Source organism: Carya illinoinensis, chromosome 10, assembly GCF_018687715.1.
Source record: "Carya illinoinensis cultivar Pawnee chromosome 10, C.illinoinensisPawnee_v1, whole genome shotgun sequence".
NCBI lineage: Eukaryota > Viridiplantae > Streptophyta > Magnoliopsida > Fagales > Juglandaceae > Carya > Carya illinoinensis.
This window is the reverse complement of record NC_056761.1, coordinates 24,265,701-24,288,345: the sequence shown is the minus strand read 5'-3', so window position 1 is coordinate 24,288,345 and position 22,645 is coordinate 24,265,701. Positions and strand designations below refer to the sequence as shown.

The following is a 22,645-nucleotide window of genomic DNA, read 5'->3' as shown; positions in this document are numbered from 1 at the left end:
CAAAAAAGATACTTCTTTTTGTCCAATTAAGTTCATTGGGCATACGTTTCCTCTTCTTTGAAGTTGATTTACCAAATTGCACATTTGAGACCTCATTTAATTGTTCCAATAAAGCCTGTCCAGTGATCATTTTAGGTTGGATACGGTTTTCCTCCTTACCATTAAAAGCATTTTTGTTCCGTCTCCAACTGTGATCTACATCCAACCAATGATGATGGCCCATATAACAGTGTTTTTAGCCATGCACCAACCACAATGAATCTGTTTCTGCATTACAAGTAGGGCAGGCCATCTTACCCTTTGTGCTCCAGCCGAAAAGATTAGCATATGCAGGGAAGTTATTAATTGTCCAGAGAATTGCTGCCCTCAATACAAACATTTATCTTTTGTATGCATCATACGTATGAACTCCCTCTTCCCATAATTCTATCAACTCATCTATTAGTGGATGCATGAACACGTCAATATCATTTCCTAGTGCCTTTGGTCTAGGATTAACAACGACAGCATCAAGTACGGATCCTTCATGCATAACCAAGGAGGCAAGTTGTAAAGAACAAGTAGCACTGGCCAAATACTGTACAGCTTGCTCATGTTATTGAATGGGTTGAACCCATCACTCGCTAAGCCAAGTCTGACACTACGAGGATCTTCAGCAAATGAGGCATGCTTCCTATCAAAGTCTTTCCATACCTGTGAATCTGCCGGATGTCTCATGTAGGTGGAATCATCAACACGCTCTGTTTTATGCCATCTCATGACTTGGGCAGTCTTCTTTGACACAAACAACCTTTGCAACCATGGCTTCAAAGGAAAATATCGGAGGACTTTTTTGGGTATCCTATTTTGGTTAGGTCTGCTTGAGGCCCACCTAAATGCATTACATTTAGGGCATTCATCCTTCTCAGCATTATCTTTCCAAAATAAGGCACAATCATTTCGACATACATGAATCTTTTTGTAACTAAAACCCAACCAAGGTTGTAATTGGCGAGCCTCGTTATATGAGGCAGGGAAATGTGCTTGAGGAAATGTTGCTCGCAAAAGCTTGATAACCATGTCAAACGACTTCACAGTCCAACCACCAAGAGTCTTTATATGAAGCAATTTGACTATGAATGATAGCTTTGAGAACTTAGAACATTTTGGATAGAGTGGCTTTTTGGCATCATCTAGCAACTCATCGAAGTTAGGGTGCATTGGAGTATGAGAGGTGTGTCCTTCGGGAACTCAGTCTGCATTAGCTTCTAGATTAGAGGAATTGTCCATGAAGGATCCAACACGGATGTCATCTAACATCTCGTCCACATCATCAATGTAGTCATTGTAGGGATAGTCATCACTACCCTCTTCATCTGACAATGTGTTTTATTGCATAGTTTCCTCCTCACCATGGAATATCCATTCCGTATAAGATGTATCTATCCCGATGAGGAACAAATGATCCTCAACCAATGCAATAGGATGGAAAGATCGATTTCGGCATCTCCTACATGGACACCTAATGCAGTCTCTCCATGGTGCATGGGCCTTTGCCATATCTATGAATGTTTTAACGCCTTCAGCATATTCATTGGAACGCATCCTACGATATGCATCCAAGCCCTATCCATCTGGTAACGACACAGGAAATTATACAAGTTAAAAAGGAGAAGCGGTGAAATCTTGGTAGACTATTCAAAGTAGGAACGATTATAATGGTTTGGGGGAGGGAAATAAATGTCATCTGTCAAAGAATGCTATGATTTGGACACTTATTGTTCATATCAAGAAAGCCTCATATATTTAAGTCGATGAGGTCCAATTCAGCAGGAAAGCTTTTGTGACGATGTTGTAGCTGTGGAGCTTAAACAATAAAATCAGGACTTTGAATATAGCACTTAGGTCCATTGTGTGGTCTGAATTTGGTGTAATGGAAAATTCTTATATGGAACTAATGACAAAACCTGAATTTGTCCTTTAGCTAGGGACAGCTAGCACACGTCGTCAACCTTACAATTCATTTAATTGCGAGGGTTCTAAAAAACATATTAACTGACATACACTTAGATTTCTGGTATTTAACATATGGTGAAAGGCTTATTGCTTCCATTAATTCCTCAAGGCAAGGCTTGGCCTTTAAATTATTGTTGATGCAAAGGTACTGCTTTTTCTGGCTTTTTTGTATACATAGATGATGTCATCTATGTTATGACCGAATTTGTTTGGGGGACAGCACTTTCATAAGGTATTTCATTTTGAACAACTTTATGTATGAATAACTTGAATTAGATTGTACTGGTAATCAATTATCATACGTACTGATTTAATTAGATTTCATATCATGATATCTTTCTTGTATCGTCTTATCGTCTAAGTATCAAATACAATGCTCCAATTCACACATGGTTAGTGAAATAGTTACAATGAAAAACAAAAAATTAAAAACATCATTAATGCAAAATAATAACATTACGTGAACATTATTTTGACTAATCCAAAGTGGGGTGATGGATAGGGAGGTATTAAAATAATATTGAAAACATGTACTATCTAAAAGATTCTGGAGATGGCTTTGATTATATCATAGTAATTAGTATGATATCATGTACTGTACCATAGCATCATGACAAAATAAAAGTTTTACACAATTCCAAAAAAGTATGGACAGGGTAAGACTCTTCTAACAGTCACAGTTTTTATGCATTCTATAATTGAAGTAATTGTTTTGAGGTTTTAGTTGATTTCAATCATGAAGTTATGTCCCACTTAATCAAAAGATTTTTAGAAAATGCTAATTTATTTCACACCCACTATTGAGTGAGATTTTGTCGAATTTTTAAGTTTTATAATGTGTGAATTAACTTACTACTTTTATATGATGTTGAATGCTTAAAATTTAGTTGAGGGATATGTAGAGGGGGTTGTCTTCCCTTGTCAAGCCTAAAGAATTGGTGTAACATTTTTGCTCACCTTTAATAGGAACTATTCTTTACAACCAAAAGGGTAGTATAGCTATCATCAACTAAAAAAACCATTCAACCTATAGAGTAAACACAATGCAAAGCGAGAATATATACATATATATATATATATGCAGAGCTTCAGATTGGCTATAGTACTGTTCTATGTCACTAGAATGTGAGGGTTCGGTGGTATTTGCAGCTTGTAAAGTATGTGATACAAATACTGTAACCTATCCATAGCAGCTATTTCATGTTTATTTTAACCAAAATTCTATGTAATCTTCTTCGATACTACTACACAGCTTTCTAAAAGCTGACCGCATCTTCCAAATCTGAGTAGCTTGTGTGGTTGCATCAGGTTTATTCTAATTAAATGTAAGCACTTCATTTCAGCAATAAAATTTTAATTTGGTACGATAAATTAGTATCAGAGCACGTGGAGAAATAGCAGAATGAGGGATGGCTACCCCCCAAAGGGAAAAAAAGAACTACATTTCTAAAAAATTAATTCAAACATCGTCCATCAAAAATAATGAGTATTGATGAATCTGGTAACATTGTTATGTTTCTAAGAGACATCAATACTTCTAAGACGAAGATATAATAGCAAAACCAGTAATTTACATACTAGCAAAAGCTAATCAAGTTAATTTATATACGAGCACTAGTCTGAATTTGGCAAAATAGTAATGGACCTAAAGTTATTTGAATTAAGCTTCCTGAAAAGAATTAGCCCTTGTTGGGATTATGCTTAATCGTAAATAAGTCACACTAAAAGGTTCTTATAATACTTTTCTGGACTCAACTTAGATATCCCAAATATCATCTCCTCTGCAAAAGTTAAAAACTAATTTAAACTCTAAGGAGCTTAGAACAAAACTGAGTGTAAAAATAGTAATGACTAAGGTAGGGACTTATTTGCATAACTGAAACAAAATAGTAGAGGCTGATTCAGTGAAAAGAGCTTAAATAAGGGTAGAGGAAAATCTGTTAAAATGAATGTAAAATGTCACCATTTTGACAAATTTGACAACTATTAGATTGAGTACATGTTTGGGATTGGGGTAGATAATATTCGAGTATCTTAAGGCTAAATACCTCTCTAGTAATAAGCCATACTAGAGAAACAGTTTTTTAATAACCATGACAGAATACCAAACAGGCATCTAGTGTCCAATGTTGATAAATAAGGAGGAAAGTGCCAGGAACTTAAGTTGTAATCAAAGTTACTAGTGTTGTTGAAGAAACTTATGACAGTATAAATTAAGTTACACTCCAGCTAAAGGTTGTGAACAATCACTTTCCTATCCATAAATATGCATGAATATGCTATATGCATAGAAACAAGGGTTACACAACCTATCAGTCAATTAATGGTAGTTTACAATTTTGATGGGTAATGACATGCATGGGGTGTTCATGCTAGCATATTAGGAACACGACTAATGTAGAAAATATACTATTGCATACCTAGGGTAATTGGATACCTTGGAATCTCTTAGCTATATGTGGTGAAGGTGTCTCGACGTATTGACAAAGGTCTATAGTTTTGATCAAAGCTAATGGACTTTAGGTTCTTTAGGCCAGAACAATAACACCTCAAAAAAACTAAGATGTCATCCTCAGATATCAAGATGCAAGCACTTGCTAGTTATGGTATGTGCATTACAAACCACTTCGTGGGGGAGGTATGTTAATCTCCAATGCGTGTAGTGTCAACTTTGTGTACTCATAGAAAAAGAAATTCTTCAAAATTTAAAATACTTTGTGAACACAATATCATTGGGAAGAGGGGAAGAGTAATCTGAACTATATCTGCTTTGTATAGGTCACTTGTGATTATATAGATTTAGCACTTTAGCGCCCTTCTTGTGTCCCTACAAATAACTGGTGTTCATTAGTTTTTCAGCAGAAATCCTTATATTGAAGAAGAATACAAGGTTATTTTCCGAAGCAAAACAGGGAGGTGGTACTTCCATTCAACCAATGGAACTCACAAACATCATCATTTCCAAACCAGTTTTGGTAGTAATAAACATGTCTTACAAGATAGAGCAATCAATAAATAGAAGAATGAATGGGAAGGACAAACCTATAAACATTTACTAAAAACACTCAAGAACGTGTGGCTCAAATAACAATGGAAATTGTGAAGTTTTGGATGTTTCTTGAGTTAAATTAGCAACCAAAAGGATGTGAATGGTAGATATACAAGTGACAAACAGACATGATTCACACATCCTTTGTGATGACCCGTTTTTACGTGTATTTTCACTGAAGGAGTGTTTTTAATTTAATTAATATATTGGTTCTTTTATTTTAAATTATTGTATTTTAAATTGGTTTTATTTTATTTGATGTAGTGTTTAATTTATTTTAGTCGTTTTATGTTTTTTAAAATCGTTTTCGGTGGATTAGCTTTCAGCTTCCAGATGGCGATTGTTTGGAATTTGCAGGGAGTAAGTTAAAAGAAAAGCCGGTAATTATATCAGCAATTCAAGCAAGAAGAGAAATTGCATGTGGAGCGGATGCCTTCTTAGTCCAGATGGTGTCCACGCCATCTGAGAAGAAGTCATTGGTAGATATTCCCGTTGTGGAAGAGTTCCCTAACATGTTTGTGGATGACTTGCCTGGGCTACCCCCTGTTCGTGAAATGGAGTTTGTTATAGACTTGGAACCTAGAGCGGCTCCTATACATAAAGCTTCTTACCGCATGACATCGGCTGAATTAAAAGAGTTGAAGACTCAGTTGCAAGAGCTGGTAGATAAGGGGTTCATTCAACCAAGTACTTCACCGTGGGGTGCGCTAGTGCTGTTTGTTAAAAAGAAAGATGGAACCCTCCGTATGTGCATCGATTATCGGGAATTAAATAAGGTGACCATCAAAAATAAATATCCTCTCCCGCAGATTGATGATTTGTTTAATCAACTTCAAGGAGCAGTTGTGTTCTCGAAGATTGATCTGAGGTCAGGATACTACCAGTTGAGGATAAGGGACAAGGATGTGCCCAAAACTGCTTTCAAGTCGAGATATGGGTATTATGAATTTAAGGTGATGCCGTTTGGGTTAGCCAATGCCCCTGCTGCTTTCATGGATTTAATGAATCGGGTATTTCGACCTTATTTGGATTCCTTTGTGGTAGTATTCATTGATGATATTTTAATTTATTCCCGAGATGTTGAAGAGCATGTTTATCATCTTCATCTAGTTCTTGAGAAGTTGAGAGAATACCAGTTGTATGCCAAGCTCAGCAAGTGTGAATTCTGGTTGGAGGAAGTCAGATTTCTTGGGCATGTGATTTCCCGAGATGGAGTGGCTGTTGATCCTAGTAAGGTGGAAGCCATCTTGTCATGGCAGCGTCCGACAATCGTGCGCGAGAGTTGGAGTTTCTTGGGACTTGCCAGGTATTACCGAAGATTTGTGGAGGGATTTTCTCGCCTATCTAGACCTCTCACAGCTTTGACTAGAAAGAATGCAGAATTTTTTTTGTCAGACAAGTGTGAGAGAAGCTTCCAAGAATTGAAGAACAGATTAACAACTGCACCAGTGTTGGCACTTCTAGAACCGCATAAGCCATTTGTAGTCTTCACTATGCGTCTAAATTCGGATTGGGTTGTGTCCTTATGCAGGAGGGACGGGTTGTTGCTTATGCATTCCGTCAATTAAAGGATCATGAGAAGAATTATTCGACGCATGATTTGGAATTGGCTGCGATTTTTTTTGCTCTTAAGATCTGGCGGCACCTTTTGTATGGGGAAGCTTACGAAGTATACACCGATCACAAGAGCTTGAAGCACTTGTTTTCCCAGAAGAATCTGAACATGAGGCAGAGACGATGGCTAGAATTAATCAGTGACTACCAGTGCGAGATCAAGTATCATCCAGGGAAGGCAAATATAGTTGCGGATGCTTTGAGTCGAAAATCGCACTTGGAAGATGAAGCCGAGTCGTCAAAATTGGCTTCTTTGCTTTGCAGGATGAGAAGGCTCCTTATTGAAAGTTCACAACAAGTGGAGGTATTATCTTCAATTCTTGATATTCGAGTGGTTGATTTTGAGGAATCGAAGACTCTTTAAAGGAAGGATCCGAAGCTGCTGGATATCAGAAAAAGAGTCAAAAAATCTCGAGGGTCGTTGCATTATAGTATGGATAAAGATGGGATTCTTCGATTCCGAGATTGTAGAGTGGTCCCCAAAGATTCAGAATTCAAGGAGTGGATCATGGCAGAAGCTCATGTGGCCCTTTATTCAGTCCATCTTGGCAGTACGAAGATGTACTGAGACTTGAAGAAAAATTATTGGTGGGATGAAATGAAGAAGGATATCGCCTGGTATATCGAAAGATGCCACACATGCCGTCAAGTCAAGGCCGAGCATCAAAGACCCGCGGGTATGCTTCAACCTCTCCCTATTCCTGAGTGGAAGTGGGACGACATCACGATGGATTTTGTAGTAGGCTTACCGAGGACCCCTAGTGGGAAGAACTCGGTTTGGGTGATTGTTGACCGGTTAACGAAGAGCGCTCACTTCTTGCCTGTTAATAACATTGATTCCTTGGGTAAGTTGACCCGATTGTATGTAAAGGAGATAGTGCGGTTACACGGCATACTGAAGAGTATTGTGTCGGATCGGGACCCAAGGTTCCCATCTCAGTTTTGGAAAAGTTTGCAGGTAGCATTGGGTACTAAGTTGAAGTTCAGTACTGCATATCACCCGCATACGGACGGCCAGTCAGACCGCGCCATTCAGACCCTTGAAGATATGTTGCGAGCATGTGTCATAGAATTTCAAGGGAGTTGGGAAAATCACTTGCCGCTCATAGAATTTGCTTATAATAATAGCTTCCATGCGACCATTCAGATGACTCCTTATGAAGCTCTTTATGGGAGGAAGTGCAGATTGCCTTTATGTTGGGATGAAGTCGAGGAGTTAGGCCCGAAATAATTCAAGAGATGCAAAGCCAAGTTCGGATCATCAAGGATAAAATGGCGGCAACTCAGAGTCGTCAGAAAAGCTACGCTGATACCAGGAGGAGAGAGTTATCTTTTGAAGAAGGTGATTGGGTTTATCTCAAAGTCTCTCCCATGAAAGGAGTTAAGCGTTTTGGTAAAAAGAGGAAACTGGATCCGAGGTATGTCGACCCTTTTCAGATTTTGGAGAAGGTAGGGTCCGTCGCTTATAGAGTTACTTTGCCAGAATATTTTGGGGATATTCATGATGTCTTCCATGTGTCATCCTTGAAGAAGAGTTTTGGACAACAAGAGCCGCACTTTGTCGACCCAGAGAGTATTCAGTTGCAACCAGACCTTACTTATGAGGTTGTTTCGTCGCAGATTATGGATTGGAAAGAGCAACAGTTGAGGTTCAAGAGGATACCTTTGGTTAAGGTGGTATGGGAAGATCCGTTAGCTCAAGATTTCTCTTGGGAAAGAGTAGCTGACATGAGGGAGCAGTACCCCTACTTCTTCGAGTAAATGACGGTACATTTCTTAAACTTGGTTTCAGTGGAAATATGTGGTTTGCTTCAAGTTGGCATTTGATCTTGCAAATTTTGAGGACGAAATTTGTTTTTAAGGGGGGAGGATGTGATGACCCCTTTTTACATGTATTTTCACTGAAGGAGTGTTTTTAGTTTAATTAATATATTGGTTCTTTTATTCTAAATTATTGTATTTTAAATTAGTTTTATTTTATTTGATGTAGTGTTTAATTTATTTTAGTCGTTTTATATTTTTTAAAATCGTTTTCGGCGGACCAGTTTTTAGTTTCTGGAGTGAGGACTGGACCTCATTTCCTTCATTCATCTTTTCTTTTTCCCTTTTTTCTTTTTCTCTTTCCTTTTTCTTTCCTTTTCTTTCTTTTTCTTCTTCTTTCCCGGTTTCCCCCTCCTGCTTGCATGAACTCCCTCTCTCTTCATTAACGCCTTCCAACTTCAGCCGCCTAGTTCGCCGCCGTCCCACCACCGTGTAGTGCACCACCCCCACCAAAATCTTCCCCGCCGGCCAGTGATCACCCCCACCAATTTTCAGGGCCATCCGTGCAGCCGTTAGCCGCCACACACGGCTGGAAGTCACGGCACCAGCTCTCCCTTCTCTCTCTATTGCCGGTTGCTTTCTCAGCTCAAAAGCGCCGCTCGCCAGCCACGTGGCTGACACCACCCACCCAGTTTTCTTCCCCTCCCACCGGTGAACATCCCCACCAAGTTTCACCTCCATCCGAGTGACCGTTAGCCGCCACGAGCTCCTCCAAGCCACACGGTTTTTAAGCTTTTCCGGCGCCGTCGCTCCACCTCCGGCCACCATCTCTTCACAACTTCTTCCTCTAACTCTTGCCGACCCTTCCGTTATCTGGTTGGTTGGTTGATTCCGGACTGAGTCTGAGGAGTTCGGGGGTCGAATGGATTGAGGACAGAGTTGTTTGGTTTGTTGATTTGTGGTTGGTTGGTTGTTTTGTTCCTTGAGATTGCATTTACATGGTGCATGCACGTGCATTTTATTTAATTGAGAAAATCATGTTTTGTTGGCATAAATGGATTTTCGGGTACGTGTGTATCGCGACCCCAAGCCGGGATGGGGTATTATCTCAGTGGAGCTCCTCTGGTCATTCGGGAGTGGATAATACTGAGTGACATCTCCTGGGTTTTCGCTGGGTGACAACCGGATCACATGATACAGTAACGCTGTCGTGTTGACTCTGTGGTCCCTAGAGTGGCTGGGACTAGAGGATGGTCTGGCCAAGGACGCGCTGGGTGCTAGTACTGGACATCACTCGTTTAGGTGTCACACGCATAGTCGTTACCTGCATTGTGGCACAGAGCCAGAGTGTGCGGATGATCCCCAGGGGAGATCATGGTGCATGCATAATTGGATTGGTTTTATGGTTTTGGTTACGGGCCATTTTCTGGAAAAATGGCGAGGTTTGTTTTGAGGCTATGTGATCCATTTTCTAGGAAAATGGTGGTTTTGATTTGGGCCATTATCTGGGATAATGGCGAGGAATGGTTTTAATGGTAATGTTTTTGGGCCAATTGGGATTTTGGCGTGCGTGGAAAAATATGGTTTTACGGGTCATGTGCATTGGCTTTTCTTTCATGCATATTGTTTGAGTTTTATATGCTTTTATCTAGTGGTGTTTGGATCTTACTTACCTGCGGCACCTTTCTGGTTCCGTAGATTTTGGTGCAGAGTTCGAGGAGGAAGAGGAGGCTGAGCCCGAGGATGCGGCTCCGCTGGAGTTTTGAGTTGGAGTTATGCTTTATAGTTGGCTTGAAACTATATTTATAGTATGTATGTTTTGAACAGTTTTGTATTAAACTAAGAAAAATTTTGGTACTTAGTTATATGACTTTTGCTACCCGCTACGCGTTTCTTTTTGCACATTTGTGGCTTTTACACACACTTGGCACTTGTCAATAGGATGGTGACCCATGTTGTTATCATCCGGATGTCTCGATTTCCCCGTGTCCATGTGTGGGGATTTGGGGGCGTCACATCCTTGCAAAGGATACTTGATTCATATCCAAATTATTGTACAAGTTTGTGGGTATGCAGCTGCAAGCATTTCTAAGATATAGCCAAATGTGCTTTCTTCACTTATCATACAAGTGATACTGTTAATGATAGGTAAATATCATACAAGAACCTTTAATCATTATTAACTTACATAAAAAAAATTAAAGAAGAATCGGCTCAATCAAGTTTCATTTTGCATAAGTATATATGGTAGATTAAATTTGTATCATGAAAAAAACAAAACGGTAATGGCCATGATATTTTTCAGGAAGGATTGTTACATGCATGGCTGATTTTCATGTAGGAGATTCATCATGATCATGCTATGATGATGAGCTATGTTTGGTACTACATTGCAGGTAAGAACTAGGTGGTAAGGGGTGATGATCAAGGGGTACCAAGTCTGTAGAATGTCACGTGAAAGCAAGTAACATGGCAAATTAGTTGAGAAACATGGTGTGTAGGAGTATGGTAGAGTAGCTATCAAAGTAACAAAATTCCTTCAACAACAGAACTATTTCCAACTGAAAAGGATTACAAGATTCACAAGTAACCTAACGATACCAACTGTGCAAAACTTGAACTACCCACATCACTGCTCAAGCAAGGGGAAAAGAATGAGTATTCCCACAAGTATGCTATGGTCATATAAACCACAATTTAATTGGTTAGTTTTCCAATTATTGTAGAGTACTTGATGATGTCCATCATTAGATATACATGATTGTGATTGGTAGCAATTAAATAAATGCATGCAGTATTCAAAGATTAAATAATGCACATAAGGGAGGTTGTTATTGCTCTCGAGTCTAATGGTTTTTGTATGATACATGAGAAAAACCTCTATTATAAGGGGTATGGAGAGTTGTTGATGTAGACCATACAAGTTTCTACAATTGCATCTTAACCTCGAGATTTCACAGTTGTAGCATTGGTCTGGCAATTCAAAATGACAACAGATTACAGTATTTGATAATCTTTTAGGCTTGTAGTTATAATTATAAGGAAGATTCTACCAACTACGTACAAGACCTATGCATCTGCTAAACAACTAGAGGATTTTGTAATACGTCTTTTGCAATACATAACAAAAAATTGTATTTGTAAACATGTATGTAAAGGTTTGAACCAAAAGTACAAATAGGTATAAACAAGTTTGAAACCTTGCTCTTTTCAGATTTGGAAAATAGACAAGCAGACTCCATACATGATCATGGGAAGATGGAAAAATTAGAATCGTCCAATGTGTGTGGGATAATGGAACAATGATGCTGATTCTTAGCACTAACAGGGCATATCTCCCTACCCTGAGATATATAATCATGTAATTCCAGGTGTAAAACAGTCATGAGCCTGATTCACATACCAAATAGCCTAAAGAGATAAAGAAGATCATCAGATAATTACTACTTGACCTGCATGATGCGACAAAACCAACTTCCCAAATAATTAAAGAAGCTGCAAGTGGAATTTCACAATGCAAGAAAAAGCTACAATTACAGTACTATCCCTAAGGAACCAGAGATACACACGCATAGAAATCTCTTCCAATAGGCAGAGAGAATTACCAGGGGGAGAGAGAGATAGAAATTTGAAAAGAGAAATTAACATTAGGAAAAAGATGTAAGAGAGAGATTAACCTTTATTCGAGAATCCACGAAAAGAACAGGGTCAGCGTGAGTGGCGGCAACTGGCTACAGTGAAGTTCCACGGGGCCGAGAAACGAGAAACCACCACCAGAGTTTTCCTGAGAATATGCGGTGTTGAAGGGCACAATTTGGGCTACGGGGTATTCGGCCGCAGATTTAAGAGAGAGATGTGTTGTATTTGATAAATACAGCAAAGTATTTGATTCTGGTCGTCATGCCCGCAACTAGCGGTAGTGAGATTCTACGGGGCCGTTTTCCAGAGAAATTTCAATCGAATTTTTCCTCAGATTATGCGGGGTTGAAGGGCACGATCTGGGCGTCAGGGATCTATCAGGTGCGCGCAGTTTTGAAGGCAAAACGATGTGATGGAATGTTTTACTATTACCAAAAAATATTAACATATATTAGAGGTAAAAACCACAAATTTATTAACACGAATACTATCTCCTCGCTTTAATAGGTCTTTGGCCATGACTTTTCATCTGTCGCTCGTTTTTTGGTGATAAACGTCAATACCTATTGCGACGGAAAGGATTTGTCCTAATAGCTAGTATTTCCCACTAGCGTTAGTCACGGGATAAAAAAATCTTGTCAAAAAATGGCTTTTCTTGTAGTGTATAAAACATTTTTTATATCTATGAAAAAGCCAATTTGCCCTATTTTGATATTTCTTGATATAGATGTAGGTAGTGATGTAAATTCCTAAAGTATGCATGCAATTATGTAAAAAAGATTCTATGATCTGCATTAGAAATGATAGAACAAAAAACTAAATTAAGGAGAAGTCTGGAAAAGAATGCTTTTCATTTCATATGAAAGCAGAATTGATATTCCCTTAGAAAGGAGTATTGAGAGAAAAGGGAAGTCATTAGAACATTTTGCTTTGAACCTGGGCTGGTGCATTAGAACATTAGAACTGTTCTTTCTGTTCAAGAATAAGTTTGCCATTTACTTTCCTTTTACCCCAGTAAAACTGATAATTTTGTTGAGCTTTTTCTAAGTATTCAAAACTTCTTTTTTTGCGGGCTCTTTTTTAATCAGATCACTTGAAGTAGCTACTTGGTGATTAAATCATTAATAGAAGACCATGCTAATGATTTTGTAATTCATATCTTGTAATTTTGTATTTTGTAATGCAATGTGTAAATAACAAAATAATGTAATATGTAGTTGGTTTGCATGCATTTTATTTTTTCATTTTTATATATTTTTATTATTTTGGAAAATGTTAGTATTATGCTTTTTAATGATTTAGAAAAGCTTTTCACATAATATAAGCTTTTTATAAATATGATTCACATAAAAAAAAATATGATTCAATACATTTTCTTAATTTTAAAAATAAAAATAGGAGAATTATGCTTTGCAACATTTTTTTTTTTAAAAAAAAAAAAGCCTCAAAAACGGATTTTTTTTTAATAAAAAAATCTGTGTACAACCTAGTACCCAGATTTCCGGGTTTTTGAAACCCGGATTTTAGCCCGGATCCAAAACCGGGTATATCCGGGCCAAAATCCAGCCCGGATTTAAAACCCGGGTTTCGGGCCGGGTATACTCGGATTCTCGGTCCGGAACTTGGATGAACAGTCCTAACTACCACAAAAGTCCAGATTACAAGCTGTCACACAAAGTCCAAATTATAAAATTAAAACTAAAAATAAGTACTATAGACTATGCCAATACTAATATATTAATACATTTATACTAAATTATTACTAATACTATATGCTATACTAATAGTGATATTAATACTATATATAGTTATAGTGATGTTAATATTAACATGTTAAGTTAACTATACTATTATAGTGTTACTATTACATATATTATATATATATATTATAGTGAATGTGGGTGTTAGTCCTACTCCTCCTTTGGAGGAAGGTAGGTGGTTTGTACTCTTCCTCCTTGGGAGGAGAGAGTGGGGTAGTACTCCTCCTCCTTGGGAGGATGGAGCGTGAGTGTACCTCTCTTCTTTGGAAGAAAGGTCGTTAGCTCTGTTTTTGACAGAGCGCTTTCTCTTTTGACTGTTGTCAGAAGAGAAGGTGTAGAAGTTTAGACAATGTCCGTCACAAAGAAATTTGTTGTCGGGGGAGCTCCTGAGCAGTTGCGTTAGTTGACTTATAGTCTGGTTTTTTCTGTATTGATAAGTCATAGTTGTAACTTCGATTATGAATGAATGCAGTAGCATATTCCCATCAAAAAAATACTATATGTTATACATAATGGAATATAATAATACATTTATATTAAATTATTACTAATACTATTACTATACTAATAGTATTAGTATTAGGCCATTAAATATAATTAATATACTAATGTATTTATCAAAAAAATTTGTTGAGAATTTATTAGGCAATAAAATGTATTTAAAATATATATTAATAATATATGATAAAATGTTCATGTTTAAGATTAAAATTTTATGTTATAAATTATAATATAAAATTATTTTATTTATAATTATATATATTATATATAAAAAATATTTTATATAATATTAAAAATTAATTATATATATAAGAACTGGTCTAGTCCCTTATGATTTTGTGCCGAAAAACCTAAAACCAGAGTCAGATTGGTTTTAATAAGTTTTTAAAATGTTGGAACGGGTCTTGAACTAAATTAGTTCAAAACCAAATAGGACCAACCAATTCGGGCCAATTCTCCATTTTATTTTTTCAAACCTAGGACCAACAATGCCGTACCTTCCGTCGAGTAAACCGAAGGACTCGATGCGAGTTCAACATACCTTCTAGGTAGATTCTTTTAAATTTCAATTTTCTTATTTGAATTATTTTAACACTGTGCCTAATTGCAGTTTCCATCAATCCAACCTTTTGGACCCACGGATAACAATGCCTTACCCTTTGTTGAGGAATCCAGAGGACTTGACACAAGTTCAACATACCTCTAGGTATTTTCTTTTTAAAATTCTTAAAATGTTTTTTTTGCTAGTGCATTTGAGTCAGATACCATCCCTAATAACAACTTCCATTGATACCAACTTATGGACCAATGATAACCTACCCTCCGTCAAGTAATCCAGAGGACTCGACACAAGTTCAACATATCTTTCAGGTAGATTCATTGACTTTTTAATTTTTTTTCTTACGTGCATTTTAAGTTGTTTTAACATCATGCCTAATTACAGCCTCCATCAATGTCACCTTTTGGACAAGGATGCCCTACCCTCCGTCGAGTAGTCCAGAGGACTTGGCACTAATTCAACATACCTTCTAGGTAGATTCCTTTTAAAGATTTTTAAATTTTTTTCATAATTGCATTTTAGTCTTTTTAACACCGTGCCTAATTACAACCTCTATCGATGCTACTGATTGAGTTGGAATATTGCATATTTCATACATTTAAGACCAATATATTTTAATTATTTCATGACATTATTATTGATTTTAGATGAAAAACTGGTTAACAGACATAAATCTGAGTTGGGATTTAAATTGATTAATATCATAATTTATGTTTAACTTTATAACCTGTGATTTAATTGGACAACATTTCCTCATATGCACATGACAATGGTGATATTCTATTCTTTATTTTAATTTATTTTTAAGTTTTTTTATTTTTATTTTTTATTTTGTGTGATATTTACTTTTCCCGTTTGTTAATTGAGCAAGGGTTGACATAGTTATTACATAAATAATGTTTTATTCCTCAGAAGTTACTACATAACTAATGATATGTGCCCTCCAAGTTATTTTGCATTAGGTGGCTATTTTGTTTTAGGTGATTGGTTAAGAAATGCATTTCATTGGAAAGCAACCGTTGGACCTAGGGTGCAGAGACCAGGGCACATCACCTAGAACTACTGGACCGATGATGGCCTTGGTTACTTTGAGTTTCTCCAACTAACCGTGGACCTAGGTGCATTGCCAGTATGGGTGTTCAATAATGGTATCGGTCATAATGATCAACTTTTGAGAAGAGAAAGATATGAAATGCAGGACTCCAGAGAGGAAAATGACAGTAGAACGCCTGGAGAGCAACTTTATGGAGCTAGAACCGAGGAACACTAAAAAAAAAAAAAAAATTAAAAAACAAAAAAAAAAAAAAAAGAAAAAGAACAGAGGGGACTCATACACGAGAACGGGAAAAATGCAAGGTGGCTTTCACATAGAGCAGAAACAGTGAGACTTCTTTTGGCTTTCGGGCAGAGCAGAAACGGACGTAACGTGAAAGAGGGGTCACGATTATTTTTGGGAGGGAGCTGTTTTTTTTTTTTTTGGTCGGTGGAGACGCTGGTTCCTGGGAAAAAAAGAGAGTACTGATTTATGGACCAGGGGTTCGCTGGAGGTTGGAGTTTTTCGTTTTGAGCATTTTGACTTCAGCTGCTGGGTTGACTTTTGTTAGCTGGGGAGGTGACTTTTATTTTTTTTGTCTGATGCGGGTTCGCTTGGACAAAGGGAAGTCACACAGCAGCTTTTCTGAGTGAGGTTTCGTGAAGAGGGGCTCTGTTTTAGAGGGAGAAAACAGGGGAACCTGAGAAGTGTTGAAGGGGAGAGAGCATTTAACGAAGGAACCCTCCCTTCTTTGGCTCACAAGCTGAATCATTCCAGTCAGAAACGACGAGAAGGAGAGGTACTGCGAAAGGAGGATCACATGAGACTTTCGTGGGAGGTTGGACGAGACAGACTGCATTTTTTTTCTTTTGAGTGGGAGTGATTTACCAAAAAAAACAGAGTAGAGATGGTTCGTTTGGGACGCTGGAAGCTGTGGATTTTCCAGGAGAGAGAAAATAGCAGGGGAACTCTGGGTGTTTGGAGGACCGAACGGGAGGTCTTTGACTTGGGTGAGGGTAGCTGGACGAAGCCTTATTTTTTTTGGAACTTTTTTCATTTGAGTAGATAGACGGAACGGAACCAGGAGTTCTTTTGGGCTTCACTTCTCTCCACTTTTGCTCTCCTCTCCTATAGTTATTTTTCTAGTGTTAATTTATGTGTTTTATTTTAGTTTATTTTATGAAAAATATTTTTGTAATTTTTATAACTCTTCCATTGAACATGGTTGGCTAAATTTCTATACTAAGGTCAGAGGTGAAGTTTAATGATTTAGACGTTATTTTCGGATTAACATTAGAATTTATATTGTGAGTTTGATCAATTGAATAGTTTTATTATTGGATATTTTGATTATCTATATATTTATCTTGATTCATTGTGATTTTTAAATACAGTGAATGCTTGAAAAAATCTCTGTGATATTCAAATGAGTTTGTGAATGTTATAATCATCAATCATTCATGCTTAATCATTAGTGACCATTTTTCTTGACCTTAAATGTTAAATCTTCAAATTAAATAGAATCATTATTATAGTTTAATTAAAGTAAATCGATCGAAAACAATATTTTAAATTATTAGACGGATCATCGAAACCTTAGTTATTCTCCACATCAATTTATTTTATCATTTTAGTTTTATTCTGTTATTTTAAAAATCTTCATCTCAGTAACTTTCATTTCTATTTTATTGCACGTTCATTTTAGTAATTTATTTTTATTATTTGAGTTATTTTCTTTATCACATAAGTCAATTCATGTACAAGAAATTTATCCCTTGTGAGCATGTATGTTTCAAGTGTCGTGTGTGCTTGTGCTTTCCAATATTTCTCTTCAATTGGTGGTCCCATGTGCAAAAGCGATGCTTTTCTTCTTGTCTACATGTGTCCCATTGAAAAGTCATGAACAGTCAATACGCACCCCACCACGATGTTCCCCTCCCGCCAATCTACTGAAAAGAGCGGAACCGCACCCAAATTATCTGCACATGGCCCTCATGCGCGGCTTGCTTTTGCGCGTGGCCCTCACACGCCCCCGCCCTCCGACAACTCCACCAGCTACACGCTCCGTACTAGGAGATTCTCCACCCTCCGAACCTTCAGATCGGCTTGACCTTTCCTCTATGCCACTGGTGGTCCTCACGCTCCACTCTAGGGACGTGAGTCGACTTTTCTGTCATTGCATATCTGCGCTTCCGATGTCAGTCTATTTGGATTATTGCTTTCCCTAACTAGTGATCTTGTGAAAGAGACTAAGGACCTCACCAACAAATACTTCTAACTATAGTGCTTCTGCTTGCACCGTTTTCAGTGATGGCTTACCTTCAATACGTCTTTTAAGATGGTACCCTTTTTGCAGGGTTAGGGTAGAGATAAAAACATTGGTCTCAAAACCTTTTTTTTTTTTTTTCGACCTTGTTTGCATTGTGATTGTTGCTTTGGGATGTTTTGTTAGGGAACCTCACCCTCTCTAACTTGTATCATCTTTTACTTTAACAAAATTGCTTGCTTAGGAAAAAAAAAAAAAACACTTTGTCTTCTTTAACCGAGAGAGAGTATATAATTGATCACAAAACTTGCTAGCTAGGTAGCAAGCTAGTGCATGCATGAGTAGCTAGGTGCTCCGTGCCCATGCTGTCAAAACATTTCCTTAGAGGTCACATCTAGAAATATTATTTAAAAGCAATAAAAACAAGAAAGAGAAATAATATACATAGAAAATTAAAAATAAATTAAAAACTAAAAATAAAATCTCAAAAGTATATTGTACATGTGAGAAAATATTACCCAATTAAATTACAAGTTGTAAAACTAGGCAAAAATTATGATATTAAACAATTTAAATCACAACTCATATTTATGCCTATTAACCATTTTTTCATCTAAAACCAATAATAATGTTATGAAGCAATTAAAATACATTAGTTTTAGATATATAAAATATGCAATATTTCAGCTCAAACAGGTACCTTTTAAACCAACGATACCCTACCCTCCAATGTGCAAGTGAATCATCAATTGTGCCATTTAGTATAGTTTGGTAGTAAAATGAGAATTTTGAGTTTTAAGATAAAATATTAAAATATTATATTTTAATATTATTATTATTTTGAGATTTGAAAAAATTAATAAAAAGTTGAATTATTTATTATATTTTATATAGAGATTTGGAAAAATTTTAATGATGAAATGAAAATTTTGAGTTTGATATGACAATTTTGAAGAACCATACCCCACAAAAGTAAAAAGAATTTTGGAACTACATCACACACAACTAATCAAAGCTGTCATATGACTAACAATATTATACTTTTAATCCGGTGAGTAAACATCCAGTGACCTGTAGTGTGGAATTAAAACATGCAGTTAAAAGATTGGTCATCTACGGCATCTTGTAGATATGAAATAGGACATCCAAAAGAATAATAAGATGCTCATCATGGACAAAAAGAACTTACCAGATTTTTATTTTTATTTTTTATTTTGAATAAAAAAGAAGCCTTGGAAGCATTGTATTATTGATCAGATTAGTTGAACTTAGCCCTAACAATTAGCATAAAAGGACCCAAGGTTGAAAATGCTTGCCTACAACGGTTGAAAAAACTTGCCCACGAGGTTGTAAAAATTTGCCCACGAGGTTGTAAAAACTTGAAAACTTGCCCACGAGGGTGTAAAAGCTTGCCCACGAGGTCGAAAAAGCTTGCCCATGAGGTTGAAAAAACTTGCCCACGAGGTTGTAAAAACTTGCCCACGAGGTTGAAATCAATGTTCATCAACCAAAATCAACAACTCATTAAAAACAATCCCAAATCGATCAGAAATCAAAGCAACTCAGCAACTCATAATTAGTCAAAGCAACCCAGCAACATAGAAATCACCCAAGCATTCATGAACCAAACTGAACATGCATGCAAGTTAGAAATGAAAACCACCCCACATCAGAAATCAAAGCAACCCAGCTCAGCAAACATAGATATTATCATATCAAAAGATGATAGAAAGATATGGATTAAAAGAATAATAAAAAACACTACTTTAAAATTTATAGATTTTGCAAATAAATACAGTAAACAATCTTTATTGATGATCAACCGTTGCCGTATTAGGGCTACACAGCTCCTAATAATGACATATTCCACGACTAACATCCATTTTGCAACAACACTCTTTTCATTTCAATTGAAATTGATAGTACCTATTAAGTATAAAATATAAAGTATTTTATCAATAATTAATTACTTCTGAGACAATTTGGCATTGATCGTTTTGGCCTGAAGCATTTCCAAGTACTCTCTATACTTCATTCCAGCGAATGCGGGTGGATTGGTTTCATTGTCAACCAACTCTGGTGCTGGGTTGACAACCGTTTCCAGTTCTGGTCCAAACAATATAGGTATCGATATTCTTGCATCCGTTCCATTCACCAGTGCCCGATGGAAAGCACTCTTGTACTTGCCGTTACTCAGTATCTTGCAGGAAATTAACACTTCTTGGTTAGAAAGATCCGAAGGGACATGATTAATTGTACTTCAATTAATAAACCTGCAATTAACTTGCTCATAAGAAAAAAAGGTGTGAAATTAGTAAACTGCAATATGTTAGAATAATTGGGAGATCCACCTCCATGTGATCACCGATGTTAACCACGAAGGCATTGGGATTGGAATATACGTTGACCCAATTCCCTTTATGCTGCACCTGAAGGCCACGTTGCCCATTATGGATAAGAAGGGTCAAGAGGCCGTGATCTGAGTGAGGAGGTAAGCCTATTGCTACTTTCGGCTCTGGACATGGCGGATACAGGTTTGCAGCCACAATCTGTAAACCCGAATCCAAATTCATGGCTTTTTCTATGTAGCCTTCTTCCAACCCCAAGCTCATTGATATCCCTTTCATCAATTCTCTAGCTACTTCCCACGTTCTTTTGCTATATTCCATTGAAATGTCCCTGTAGCAATTACAACAGAAAAAGCCAATATTAATATCCTCATTATTATTGCTGCTGCAATTAATATGCATGATTACCTAAACCCAGTGGGTTTGGCCGGACAGTGAAACTTGGGACGAACAAAAAACTTGATAAAATCTCTCCAAAATAACACTTGGGTCGCTGCACCATTAATGCTGGTTCCATAAAAGATTGGGTCCAAAATATGCTTCCCTGCATATTCCTGCTTCTTCTCCTCCGTCAGTTTGAAAAACTCTTCACAAGTCTCAATCATCACCTTCATCAGGCTATCCGGCACACCATGATTGATCACCTGATAATCGTCAACCTTAATAGCAATACAAGTACCTTAAAGAACCCGAAGACAATATTAGTGCAATATATATTTAATTACCAGGAAAAACCCCCAGTCTTGGCAAGCTTTGCCAAGTTCATTGACGATCTTGGACCGTTGCTCGGGAGTACCAGAGGTAAGGAGAGAGAAGTCGATAGTAGGGATGGAATCCTCAAATAATTCATCCGAAACTGGTTGATCATGGATGTTATTGGGAGTGAAGTAGTTGTAGGCGGTGGGGATGGAGGTGAGGCCCCCACTTGTTTGAGTCCGTTGGCTGATGCTTATCATGATGATGATGATGATGTTGGGGTTGATGAGGTGAGAATAATTCTGATTATCTGAATCGCAGGAGGAAGAAGAAGAAGCAACAGCTGAGACTGAACTATGTTTGGGAATTGGGATCATGCATGTACGCAGCAGAAGGGTATGTGACTGTGAATATATAGCGTGGGAGGGAATATTTTTTTTCTTTTATTTTTCTAATCGCGTGTTAAGTACACAACCGGTAAATACTACAGAAGGGGAGGTCCTTTCCGCAAGAAATGAGGGTGGGATGGTTATTGCAAGTGCTTGTTTATGCAATTGCAAATACACAACCTAAAGCTATTTTTTTTTTTTTAATGTAAAATTCATAAATCTAACAAACATCATCACTTAAGTCATCAATAGCATATTCAGTCTCATTTCATACATCATTGATGGAAGATTAACATATGGCCCAGCACTTTAAGTAGCATTGCTTCAATTACACCGACCTGCTTGTGGAGCGTGCAAGGGCGATAAAGTGAAGAAAATGTTTTATTCATAAAGAAACCTCACAAGCAAAAATAAGTTTATAAATTGACATAGTTTGATGTGATCTGTTAAATTATAAAATTATTTTTATTATAAAATAGATTAAATAGAGCCGGTTGATCCATAAGGTAAGTTAGATGGTTGCCTAAGGCCCTACAGTGAAAAAAAGTCCAAAAAATACTAAAAAGTTAATTATTAAAAAAATAAAAAATAAACTAAATTAAATGAGATTAACCTTAAAAATTGAAAGAAAATCAATTCTTAACTCCACGGTTAAAAAAATAAATAATCGTTAACAGGTTTTAGACAAACTCTGCAACTTCACTTGGGAAAGCCAAATGTCACAATAATTTAAAAAAAAAAATTGCAATTAAAGTCCATTTCTAAATAATAATAATAATAATAATAATAATAATAAAAAGAGTTCGTCTATCTTATTGCTTTTCTTTCGGTGTTAATTAAAAAAAAAAAAAGAGTTTGTCTCTCAGGTTAATTTTTAGAGTTTAAGTCATTTCTTTCTATAAATGGTAAGTCTGAGTCTCTATTTAGGTAGAGAGTATTGTCTGTTGGACATTATATGTAGAGAATATCAGCAATAGTGAAGACTAGATTAGTCACCAAATGAATAGTGTACTGGTGGAGCTCCAAATGCATTAT

General features: G+C 36.9%; 1 protein-coding gene across 1 annotated transcript; it reads right to left on the bottom strand.

Annotated features, from left to right (window-relative positions):
* Window positions 1-19,928: 19,928 nt before the first annotated feature.
* On the bottom strand, window positions 19,929-21,642 carry LOC122279828 (2-oxoglutarate-dependent dioxygenase 19-like). The gene is made up of 4 exons (XM_043090699.1): window positions 21,251-21,642; window positions 20,934-21,169; window positions 20,529-20,856; window positions 19,929-20,377 (listed from the first exon to the last, which is right to left on the bottom strand). The coding sequence occupies exons 1-4, from the start codon at window positions 21,596-21,598 to the stop codon at window positions 20,144-20,146; spliced, it is 1,146 nt and encodes a 381-aa protein (XP_042946633.1). The 5' UTR covers window positions 21,599-21,642; the 3' UTR covers window positions 19,929-20,143.
* Window positions 21,643-22,645: the final 1,003 nt, after the last annotated feature.